The 12655-nt window shown below is 45.7% G+C and overlaps 1 protein-coding gene across 16 annotated transcripts in view; it reads left to right on the top strand.

Annotated features, from left to right (window-relative positions):
* Positions 1-5646: 5646 nt before the first annotated feature.
* The window catches only part of Fnbp1 (formin binding protein 1), a 104823-nt gene continuing 97814 nt past the window's right edge, over positions 5647-12655 (top strand). For all 16 annotated transcript variants that reach the window (XM_026386280.2, XM_026386288.2, XM_026386287.2 and 13 more), the window contains exon 1: positions 5647-5876. In XM_026386280.2, coding sequence (XP_026242065.2) covers positions 5853-5876 — 24 coding nt within the window. In that variant the 5' untranslated portion in view covers positions 5647-5852. The remainder of the gene's footprint in view (positions 5877-12655) is intronic.

The following is a 12655-nucleotide window of genomic DNA, read 5'->3' as shown; positions in this document are numbered from 1 at the left end:
CAGGACTGGAATCTCAGCTGCTTTAGAATTGGCTCTGGGTTTCTTGTACTTTATCACACGTTGCTTTCTCATTCTTAGAATTTTACTTTTTAAAAAAGGGAAAGCCCAGAGTCTGACTGTGGTATGTTATGAAATGTAATGCTAAAGAAGCTTTCAAAAAGCATTTTTAAAAGCAGCTGCTGGGAGTGTAGCCCAGTGGTGCAGTACATGCTTAGCGTGTGACAGGTCTTGGGTTCAAGTCCCAGCACCAAAATATTTAAAAATCAGCAATATGAAAGAACACAATAATGTAAAATAAGTGACATTTCTTTTAGGTAGCAAGAAGACATTAAAGTCAGGTGATTCTCACTTCTGTTTGAAACTACCCTTAAAGGCAAAGGTGATTTTTAAGTTTAGTTATTTTTCCATATTCTGAGATTTGAGCCTCCTAGGCAGGAGCTCTACCATTGGCCAGAGGCAGTGGCACATGGCTGTAATCCCAGCATCTTGGGAGGCTGGGACAGGAGGATCAAGAGCTCAAAAGCCAACCTCAGCAACTCAGCAGGACCCTGTCTCCAAATAAAATATTAAAAAAATGGGGATGTGGCTCAGTGGTTAAGTGCCAGTACTGCTGGGTTTAATCTCTGGTACCAAATAAATAAACAAAAACCCTACCACTGAGCCTCACGCCGCCCTACTTTTAAAGTTAGGCACCTCCTGACACAGTGGCACACACTTGTAATACCAGTGACTTTGAGAGACTGGTGTTAAGAGGATGGCAAGTTAAAGGCCTGTGTTGGCAACTAAGTGACACCCTCTCAAAATAAAACAGAGCTGGACATCTAGTTTAAAAGTAGCGCATCTTGGGTTAAATCCCAGTGCCACAAAATAAATAAATAATCTAATTAGGAGCCATTTTTTAGAATTTCTAGTTTTAAGTTTTAATGTAATACTAAAAACAGGAAATGAGCAGGTAGAGTTCTAATTCCTTTCAATAATACAATAGTGATGAAACAAAATAGTTTCAAAGTAGAAAATATTATCTTTTAGTCTTTCAGTTTCCAGAAAATGGTTTTACAAGGGCTTAGAATTGGATTATGAATCCATGCTTTTTATCTTTTTATATTATTATTATTGAGACTGGATCTTGCTAAGTTGCCCAGGATGGCCTTGAATTTCATATCCTCTGAACCACTGTGCCAGGCAATTCCTTACTTCTTTATACTTGGATATACATATATTTTTTTAAATACCAGAGATTGAACCCAGGGGTGCTCAAACACTGAGCACATCCCCAGCCCTTTTTATTTTTTATTTTGAGACAGGGTCTCAAAAAGTTGCTCAGGTCCTTGCTGAGTTGCTGAGGCTGACCTTGAATTTGCAGTCCTCTTGCCTCAGCTTCCTGAGCTGTTGGGATTATAAACATGCGCCTCCTGGGGACCTCTTTAGGGTCACTCTGGTGGTATCTCCCAGGAGTTTGTGATGAATATCTTCCTTCACATATTTGAGAGCTGTATTGTCCCAATTATTATTTTGGAATCAAGAGGAATAAGAAATAGAAACTTAGTTAATTGTCTTTGGTTACAAAGTCTGAAAACTGGTTACAAAGACAATGTGGAACATTTTGGGGGCAGTTACTTTTTAAATTCTGAGAAAACTGCTACTTTGGCAATTATATTTAAGTATGTAACTTAAGAGTTTTAAGAAAATGATTTGCATAATCATATACTGTAACTGGGAACAGACATGTGGAGTAGCAGAACGGGTTATGTCTGATTTTCCCTGGCAACATTTTCAAAGGGACATTAAACTTGAAGGTTCTGAAGCCTACAGGGGCAGGATAGGCTGATCTCCCAAACTTGACTTTGAGCCTTACTCTCTTAGTTCAGTTCTTTTCTTTTTCTGTTTTCTCTAGGTCTGCAGGATCATAAAGGTTGTTATTAGTGACAGAAAGTGTAGTTTGAATAGTGTGCTATTGATAGTATTGGGCATCAGTTTGGAGATTTCCAGAAATATTTTAAGCAACTCATAGGTTAATATTCTCTTGAGTATAATAAGGTAAAATTGCCATTTGTTTTTCTTATCAAAAGAGATGGTATTGCAACTGGGTGGTGGCACACATACCTGTAATCCCAGCGACTGGGGAGGTTGAGACAGGAGGATTGCAAGTTCGGGGCCAACCTTAGCAACTTAGTGAGGATCTGGGCAACATAGTGAGACCCTGTTTCAAAATTCAAAATTAAAAAGGACTGGGAATGCTAGCTCAGTGATTAAGTGACCCTGGGTTCAATCCCTGATTTAAAAAAAAATAATAATAAGCAAACAAAAATGAGTATTTCAGACCCCAAACCTCTATAAACACAGTATGAGGATCTACAGGTAAATTGGGGCCTGACAATATATTTTGAAAACAAATATCATTTTTTTTTCTTTGACTTGAAACACTGTGTCTTGCAGGATTGCAACTAAGGTTTTCAAGCATTTCTTGGGCATGGTGGGAGAAGCCCTTGAGGGCATCTTTTTGCAGAAAGCAATCCTGGAAAAGCCAGTTCCTGAAGGGCAGGAAGTCAGTTCAAGGGCCCCAACATACCTTGAACCCTGTGGGTTGGAGATGAACTTGGAAACCGCTTCTCCTCCACTTGGTGGCACAGCATGCACCTTGCTCAGCCATAGGACAGCTAGTTTTTTTCTGATTTTATGTATATCTTTACAGACCTTCAGGGGGAAGTAAATGATCAGGTATAAAAATTAGTTAGTTTTTAAATTGTATGCACCACTAAATTCCTAGTTTTACCCTACTCCAGCTTCTCTGACTCCATTGCTTTCTTGGTTTCTTAGTACAGATGGTCCCAGCAGGCTATGGTGGAAATTTTTAGTGTTATGATGGGTTTATTGAAGTGTTAAGTACATTTCTGACTTGCAAGAGTTTTGACTTAAAATGGGCTTATTGGGATGTAACCCTATCATAAACTGAGGCACATCTGTAGCTTTGAGTCTTAAAGAAATGGAAGATTTTAAGCTAATAATGGATATATATATATATATATATATAGAGAGAGAGAGAGAGAGAGAGAGAGAGAGAGAGAGAGAGAGAGATACCTCCCATTGAGGTACATCTCCAGCCCTTTTTGTTATTTATTTTGAGACAGGGTCTCGCTAAGTTGCTCAGGGCCTTACTAAATTGCTAAGACTGGCCCTTAACTTTTAATACTCCTGCCTCAGCCTCCTGGGTCACTGGGATTACAGGCATGTGCCACCACATCTAGTCAATCATTTGCTTCTAACTACACAGAAATCTATACAGGGTCTCAGTTCTGTTAGTGTTCCTGTTTCCCACACGATCGGATTATTCATTGGCAATATATGAAGTCACCCACTTAGATCCTAACCTTGTAATGACATGTTGGTCAATGTTCCCTAAATATAACTGAGAGGTGAAACAGGTGTTTATAACCCAGACTAACCCTTTTAGTCATTCCAGCATTTATATAGACAGGGTTTTGAATACCCCTGGAGAAAGTTGATTCCTAGGTAGGTAAGGTCACAGTGGTTTCAATAGTGAAAACCCTGTCTTATGACCACTCCCTCTTACTCTAAGGGAGACAGAATGTGTTTAGTCCTTCCTAAAAAAAAAAAAATACTGTGCAGTACTTATTCTTTTTTCCTGCTGACTTATTTCCTTTTATCCTGGACCCTGTTGTTTTCTTCACTTCAAGATTAATGGTGACTTTCTCCTTTATTTTTTGAAAATTCTCTTTCAAACATTTTCTATTTACCACCAAAACTTAATCAACTTAGAGATATTTGCAGAGTGGTATAATTAACTCAGTTCTGCTGTGGCTTTAAATGTGTCTTTACAACTAACAGTTTCCTGCTTACTCATCTTAAAAAGTTTCGTCTTCATGTGGTGCATCTTCCTCTCTCCCCCTCCCCCCATAGGCCATCCTTTCCTCCTTCTCTTTCTCTTTAAAGCAGCAGGTTGCTTTACCTTCTGATTAACCTATTTTTGCAAGTGGTCACTATTTTTGAGAACTATCCAGGAACTCTAGATTAGATCATTGTGTTTGAGCAAGGCTTGGAAGGAAGGGAAATTGTGGTGATTCTGTGGCAGGGTCTTGGTAGATAACCTGCATTTCATTGACCATTTCCAGCTGTTAGCAGACTAAACTGTGCAGGGCTGTTTACATTTCCAGCCCCTTGCGCACCCATGCTATTAATCTGTCTTGGCAGGGAAGTGGCTGGCCATTCTGATTGTTAAACTTCTAGCTGTCTCCGGAATAAGGAGTACTGAAACCTGGTAACTGTGAGAGCAAAATATTTAAACAGACAGAAATGGGAGGTGGGAAGGAAGGGAGGTGGGTGCTTGTAACTGGAAAAAGGCAGACAAGAACCTTGACAGTTTAAATGTAACTGTTCAACAAAGGAAGTAGATTTGGAGGTTTATCTGCAAGGGGTTTGCTACTCCACCCTGTCCTGTCGTACAGGAGAATGATAAGCAGGTTGAGTGGAGGGTGGGATTGGAAAAATGAATCCTTGTGAAATAGTTTTTAAATAGGGGCCGATTTGGGGCGTCCGTGTTTACTCAGGAAAGGATCCAGTAGTAGCATTAACTGAAAAACAAAAGTTATGAGGAAGGGGCCTAATGGTTCTGAGGAAATAATTCTGAACTCCAAAAATCCCCCATAGCTTGAAAAGATACTTGTGTGGACCTTGAGAACATATAGAAAGAAAGGGAGCGAGTAACCCAGATAAGGTGCGTTCTCGGTTTACCAACCCTAGGCCAAGTTCCCATCGCCTGGGTCCACACCACACTGATCCATAAGCGCTTGCAGTTGCCAGACGGGCTCTAAGCGTCTACAGATGGAGGCATCGTCCGAGACCACCCAGCTCTTATGTGTGGCCCCTGGATTTGAACCAGGTAAGTTCTCTGTGGTCCCAGCAGCGCTTTTGCTCTGCCCATTTGGGAAGGTGATTTCAAGTCTGAGAGTCTTAGCGAAACAAAAAAACCACTGTTCTCAGAGATCTGAAATCACGCTGTAGCCCCTGAGTCCTTCGGAGCTGCTTAGTGGCTGTCTGCCTGGACGCCCCTAGCTATAGTGCGGGACATCACGGTCCCAGGCCCCCATCCCACCGCGCAGCTCTGCCAGGCTCCTCGGGCCTCCGCGGAGGCTGCGCGGTGGGAAGAGCGTGCAGAGAAGCAGGTCGGCGCGAACGGCTGCGGGGAAAGTATTGTCCTGCCGCCCCGAGCGGCCCCGGCGGTGGAGGAACACCAGCCTCGTCAGAGCCTGGGTAATAACAGGGACCGGCGAGGTTCAAAGGTGAGCGACGGTCCTGAGAGCGCAGAGCGCGGCTGCCTATAAGTAAAGGGGAGACTGATAGAGTCCTCCGGGTTTCAGGGCCGGCGGGCACTGGCGCCTCCCAGCGCGTCCTTCCGGACCCCTGGGCGACGCGCCCCTGCGCAGGGAGCCGGCGAGAGGGTGGGCCAGGCCGGGGGCTAGGCGGCCGCGCGTGCGCGAGCTGTCAGGCCGGCCCCGCCCCCGGCGCGGCCCCGCCCGCCCCTCCCTCCGCGCGTCCCCTCCCTCCGCGTGTCCCCTCCCTCGGCGCGTCCCCTCCCCTCGCTCTCCCGGTGTGGGGCTGGCGGGCGCTGCGGCTGTCGCGGCTGCCGCTTCCTCGGGCCATTTTGCTGTGGCGCGACAGAGAGGAGAAGCTGCCGAGGGGACCCAGGGCTCGGAGCCGCGATCCCGAGCGGGCGGCGGCCGCACGGACTCCCTCTTTCCGCGGTCGCGGGGATCTCGAGGGGCGAGGCGATCGCCGGGAGGGGGACCGGAGAGCCGCGCCCGCCGCGCGGGGCGCCCCTTCCCGCCCCCTGCACCATGAGCTGGGGCACTGAGCTCTGGGTGAGTAAGGGGCTGGGCCGCCGGCGGCCGGGTCGGTACGCGCGCGGGCTGCGTTTCCCCGCGGCCTGGGGGGAGGCGCGGGTCCCGGTGGCCCCGCTGGCCTGGGCCGAGCAGGAGGTGCCGCCAGTCCGCCTTCTGGAGGCGAGGGGAGCTGTGGTCCCCGCCGGTCTGAGCCGCGGACGCGGGTTGGGTCCGATCGGCCCGAGAAGGGGACCGGGTCGCGCTGCCGCCCGGGAGGAAGGCGCGGGTCCCGGTGCCCTGCGGCCCGGGAGGGGGCGCGGGCCGGCCTCCCTCTCCCCGGCGCCCCGAGGCCGGCGGGCGTGTGGGGAGGAGCCTTCCTCCCCGGGGCGATGCCCGCACCGCCGTGGCCCGGGGCGCGGAGGCCCTGGGCTCTGCTGGGCTGCGTAACGCGTGCCGGCGCCCGCGGCTGGGTCCCGGGCTGCCTTCCCCCTGCCGCGGAGCCGGCGCTCCCCCGGGGGCGGGGCGGCCGCGGCGGGCTCCGGGTCCCCGCCTTGGGTTTTGGGGTGTCAAAGACGAGAAGTGAGGTCTTCCCTCTGGAAGCGGGGACTTGGGACCCGAGCCGTTCGGGGCGCATTTGTTCTTTGGGCAACTCAGATCCTGAATTTGAGGGGGCTGCGGCGTTTGGCCTGGAGGAGGAAAGTAGTAGGAGTTAGAGGTCTTTCGTTATCCATTTCAGGAAAGAGCATTCGCAGGGTAAGCCGTTCTTTATCTGCTGCCCAGAGGAAACAGTTTCAAGTGGGTAAGGTGGGCAGTGAGGGCTGCCTCGGCCGGTGCCCTTAGCCTGGGGTAAACAAGCAGCTTGGTGCCTAGAAGCTGTCGCCTAACCAAGAGCCACCAGGCGACCCGAGGCAGTTCACAGGCCATACCCGCGGGGAGAGGCTGTTTGGGACCCAGATTGTTTCCCTGCCCTCCCCAGGCTTTTGGGGAGATCATGGGCCAGAGACGGCAGTGCAGTGGTCAGGGGCAAGAGCAGCGGAAATCTCGATTGTTGCCCTGAACTGTGCTCAAGAACGCCATGGCCCAGGATGAACTCCAGGATGAAGCAGAAGTGCCTGCTTCCTACCTTTTGGAATTCCATTTGTGAAGGGTGTGGAGGAGAAAGTGTGGGGTGGTGGTTGCTGTCTGGGATGAGGCCAAGAAATCTCATGTCAAAATAAAACAAGGTTAGAGCAATTACAGAAACAGAGCGCATCCTCCCTGAAAGAAAAAAAAAAATTGGCTTTAATTGTTTTTACATAACCATTTCTTAGGCTCCAAAGCAGTTACTGTTAGTAATACTAAAATCCTGAGGGCAAAAGCTCCCTTAAATTAAGATAATTCATTTTATAAACATCCTCTATCTAAAGGGATTCATGACAAAATTTTAGCTGATGTTTACAAATTTTCATTTTGAAAATAAATTAATGGTTTAACATATTTGCACCCAATTAGGCAGAGATCCACCTCTTTAGGTCTGTGTTTCTTTCTTCTTCAGTGCCTCTTCTTCTTACTTTGACTTTTTTCCCCCCTTTTGTATTGGGGATTGAATCCTGGGGTGCTTTACCACTAAGCTACACCTCCAACCCTTTTATTTTTTTATTTTAAGACAGAGGCTCACTGAATTACTGAGGTTAGCCTAAAACTTGAGAGCCTCCTGCCTCAGCCTTCACAGTTGCTGGGATTACAGGCAGCCGCCTCTGGGCCCTGCTTCCCTTTTATTTTTTTAGGTTATTTGAGGATGGGGGAACATATCAGAAATAATCCTCATCAAGAGGATAGAATTTTTTCCCCCAATGTTCAATTTATGGAGGGAAAAATACAATATGTTTCTGAGTGAAATAGGGACAGACATGGAGGTAAGCATTCCATAGTGAAGTCGGTGAAATGTCACAGCAGGTATCTCAGTCAAGGGGTGGGTGGCTGGGGGAAGAAATGATAAAATAGCTCCCACTGCCTGCATCATTCTGTAGATATTTCTTTTGAGAATGGAGGGAAGGGAAGGACGACAAGGACAGGAGTCACTGAGAATAAATGGGTGGGGAAGGTTCTGGGCATGAGATTGACGAGGTTGTGTGTGTGCGGTGTATGGCACGTGAATCCCACACTGAGGTACAATTATGATACATCAGGAAAAAGCAAATGGGGGCTCAGTGATGGAGCTCTTGCCTCACACATGTGAGGTACTGGGCTCCATCCTCATTAAAAAATAAATAATTTTAAAAATTAATTTTGTTTAAAGGTATTATAAATAAATAATGAGGTACTGAAATGTATATGAATGATACAAAATCTTGCGTTTGCCTCAGAATTTGCAGTCGTAGTGGGTGGGGAATATTGAAACAAAATTGGTCCTGAAGGTAGTTATTGTAATTGGATGATGGATGCAGAAGAGCTCCTGCTCGTATTCCTTCTACTGTGTATGCATGAAATTTCTACATGAAAATAATTGAAAAACATTTTAAGGTAGAAATTGTGAAGTATTGGAACATTTTTTCACTTGGTAACTTGATGAGGAAGAGTGAGCCAGTCAGCAGGTCTGTAAGTACAAATACGGGCCGAGGGGTTGTTTTCCAAGGCATTCCTGTGCCTGGGGAGCTCTGCCGTGAGCCACTTACTTTTTAGTGGAGGTGAGGGAAAGAGCACAGTACTGCAGGACTGGAAGAGGCCACATTTTTAGTTTTAATTTGAAATGCAAAGACACACAGGGCAGCCAGATGCCCATCTTCAGCTGCCTTAACCTATTAGTGGTTGTTGAGATAAACATGAAAGCAGCTGGAGCTGAAGAACAGGCCCCCATTCCTGGTGGTCAGAGGCTTGAGATGTGCGGTGCCTGGGCAGCCCAGAGGAAAGCAGTGATTGAGGGTTTTCCTTAAATGGTGGCTTGGGATCATGCACATGTGTAATGAGATAATGACGGGGCCCTAAAGCCTCACTTGGCAGAGTCATGCTTCTAGATGGAGAGACCGCCTATGGTTTGGGTGGCCCTCAGTTATTTGTAACAGGTGGTTGCAGCTTGCATGGACCTTCACAAATGCAATCAGAGTTTGCACACATTGTAGGACTTTAGTGAAGTCCACGTAGGCATTTTAAAACTCTACCACCGGGCTGGGGAGGTAGCCCGGTGGTAGAGTGCTGGCCTGGTATTTGCAAGGGCCTGGGTTTGATCCCCAGCCCACAGGAATTTAAAAAAAAAAAAAAATGCATTTCACACTAAAGACCTGCTTTTAAGCCACATCCTGCTTCTAGAGGTAGTTAAACCTTTCTCTTGTTCTTTGAATATTTTATAAAAATTAATCATATTTTAGGAAAGTTTTGAGAAATTGTCATTGTCAGGAAGTCATCGTGCAACTATAAAAATGAACTCAAAACCTGTAATTTGTGATGATTTTATTGGATTAATTTATATTTGAGTTGGGCTTTTGTTTTGTTTTGATGTGGTCCTGGGGACTGGACCTGGGCCCTGCGCATGCTGGACGAGTGCTGCACCATCTAGCTACATCTCCAGCCTCACATTGGGCTTTCAGTTGTTTTTGTTTGTTTGTTTGTTCTGTAGGGGGGTGGCTTTTGTTTTTTTGTATCAGAATGTTATAACAAAGTTAAATGGCTATTTTAAAGAAATTAGATTTGGGGCTGGAGTTGTGGCTCAGTGGTGGAGCAATTGCCTAGCATGTGTGAGGCACTGGGTTCAATCCTCAGCACCACATTAAAAAGTAAACTAATAAAATGGAATTTAAAAAAGAAAAGAAAGGAGAAAGAAATTAGTTTGAATGAAATTATCTCTGACTGGGGGCAGTGGTTCACGCCTGTAATCCCAGCGACTTGGAAGACTGAGGCAGGAGGATCAACTTAGTGAGACCCTGTCCCAGAATAAAAAATAATTAAAAAATAAAAACGGGGTGGCCCGGGATATGTGACTCAGTGTTTACATGCCTCTGGGTTCCATCCCTGATACAAAAGAAAAAAAAACTTATAAACTTTTCATAAATTCACCTTTAATTTTTTAAAAAATTTATTGAACAGCTACTGTACAAGGCCCCTGTTCAAGTCTGTTGTCACAATATATACATTGAGTGATCTCTACTTATTTCTATGAAAGCAGATAAAGTAGGTTTTACCTCTAGGCTGCAACATCAGAATCAAAATAAACATTTATGGCTTGCTTCTTTCTTCCTTTCTTCCTTTCTTGTGCTGGGGATTGAACCCAGGGCCTTGTACATGTGAGGCGAGCACTCTACCAACTGAGCTCTATCCCCAGCCCTTATGTTTCTTTTTTTTTTTTTTACAGTGCTAGGGATTGACCCCAGGCCTCATGCATGCCAGGTGAATGCTGACATTTAAGTTTCTATGTAAGATTAACCAAAAAGGGCCTGGGGATGCAGCTTAGTGGTGTAGTGCTTGTGCCAGGCCCTGGGTTCAACCTCCAGAACCACCAATTTAAAAAAGAAGAAGAAGAAGAAGCCAAAAGGCATTTACTTAACACTTTGTTTAAAAGGTAATGTCAACAGGGTAGACTTGTCTACCACCTTGTTGAAATTGTGACTGGTCATTGGAGAGATGGCAAAGCAAGAGTCTTGGAGTGGGTTTTTTGTACCTATTTATTGGAAGGCAGTGACAGATTATTGAAGTGTCGGTGCAGCTTTTTGTTAGCTGGCTCATTAGTGTGACATATGAATAAATCTGTTGGAGATTTTAGCTGTCACCATTGCAGGCTTTGCAGTTCCCAGATTCTTCGTTGACAGACCTGGTCTTGCTGTCGCCTGGTGTCATCTGCACCATCCTTATTTCTTTGCTCAGGTGCTAATGAGAAATGAAGCAGCCAGCATACAAGAAAGAGAACAGGGAGTCCTGAGCAATACATGGTGGTCAGCTAGTGAGAAGCACCTCAGTATATTCTGTGAATCCTTTCTGACCTGTGTTTTTAAGGTAGTGTCAGACTCATAGTGTACGTCCACCTGTGCTGACTCTATTGACATGGGTTGCAGGATGCACTTTGAATAGGCAACAGTTGTAAGAATTATCTACCTACTGTCCTGGGAACGAAGCCTGACTCCATGTAGGAATTCAATAAATATTTACTAAATGAATGATCGAGTCCTTTTTTTTTTCCTTTTGTTTTAACATTTACTTTTTTAAAAATCATAAGAATGTCATTATAGCACCTTCCTGCATTTTCAAAATTATAACTGGCAACTTTTACATAGTTCTAGGCATCTTTTTAAAGAAATAGTCTCTTTTTAGAGCAGCTTTAGGTTCCCAGCAGAGTTGAGTGGGAGGTACAGAGGCATGTCACTTCCTCCAGCCCCCACCCATAGGTACAGGCCAACCGTCTAGGTACCCTTTGTCTTCTGCTGTGCTGGGCGATTGATCTGGAGGCCTTGTGTGAGGCCTTGCATGCTAGGCGGACTCTCTCCCCCCACCCCCTCCAGCAACACCCCAGAGGCTCTGACTTTTAAAGTCAGGTTGAAAAGTTACTACTCCGCTGTCATTCATGCTACTCATGCCTGATAAGTATAGGTGTATTTATATAGGAAATTTAAAATGTGTTACAATTTTAAACAAGGTAATACTTAATCTTTTTTAATCTTGAAGTAATTATTAACAGTTTGAGGTTTTGAGAATTATGACTTCTCCTTGCGCCCTTGATGGCTAAATCGGAGCCTTAACAACCGTGCACAGCTTTCCTGCTCTTTCTTCTTTGCCCTTCAAAGATTCCTGTTTGGGAAGAACATAGCAAGGCTGCCAGGTGAGGAAGCGCTTCCCCAACTATGGGGGCAGGACAGACGTTCCTAGGAAGAGAGGATGAATGAGATTAATTCTGTCATCTTCACTCCAACACGCTCGCACCCCGACTTTGCCTGTGAGCAGATGGTAATTGAAAGGCAACAAAACCGGGGCGGCTTGATGGGTCCAAGGCTCCTGTTCACATCGGCCTGTTGCTTTTTCCTCCTGCGGTAGACGGGATCCTGCACAAAGCCTGTGCCGCATTTGGTAGGTAAAACTCCTTCGAGTCCCTCAAGGAGTTTGTGAGGGTCCTCCCCTACCGTGTGACCGCTCTGCCACTCGTGTTTCTGGAAGGACTGTCCAGGATCTCCTGCTTCCCCTCTTTGGCCGATATTGCTTCCTGCAAGGATTACTCATGCTCCTTCAACAACACCACCCACATTTAAAAATAAGGTTTTATTTTGACACTTAAAAATTGCATGCTACCAAGAATAAATGAGTGCCCTGGGAAATGAATCTAATTAGATTTCAGAATGTGGGTGTGAAGTCTCCTGGAATTCGTGTTTATGAGGAAATATTTGTCTCCTGTTTTAGCAACGTGTACTCTTACTAGCTAGAGCCTCACGGGGTGTCAAGTTTAAAATTTTTTTTAAATCGCAAGAAGCCAAATATGCACATTATATTAGAGAGCAATTTGGAGATCTATGAGGTTTTAAAGATGCAATACCACTAACAATTGTTGTTTTCAAGTGTTTTCCTGTGTGACCCAGCTGTCTTGGACTCAAGGACCCTCCCAGCTCAGCCTCTCCAGTACCTGGGACTATAAGCTTGTTTGTTTGTTTGGTTTGGGTCTTCCAATGAGAACCAACTTAAAAAAATTTTTTTGTAGTTGTAGATGGACAGAATTGACTGAATTTTATTTATTTTTATATGATGCTAAGGATCAAACCCAGTGTCTCACATATGCTGGGCAACCACTCTGCCACTGAGCTACAGCCCTAGCCCAGAACTTTTTGGGGGGATACCGGGATTGAGCTCAGGGGCACTTGGCCAATGAG

Source organism: Urocitellus parryii, chromosome 4, assembly GCF_045843805.1.
Source record: "Urocitellus parryii isolate mUroPar1 chromosome 4, mUroPar1.hap1, whole genome shotgun sequence".
NCBI classification, from domain to species: Eukaryota; Metazoa; Chordata; class Mammalia; order Rodentia; family Sciuridae; genus Urocitellus; species Urocitellus parryii.
This window is presented reverse-complemented; position numbering and strand designations above follow the sequence as displayed.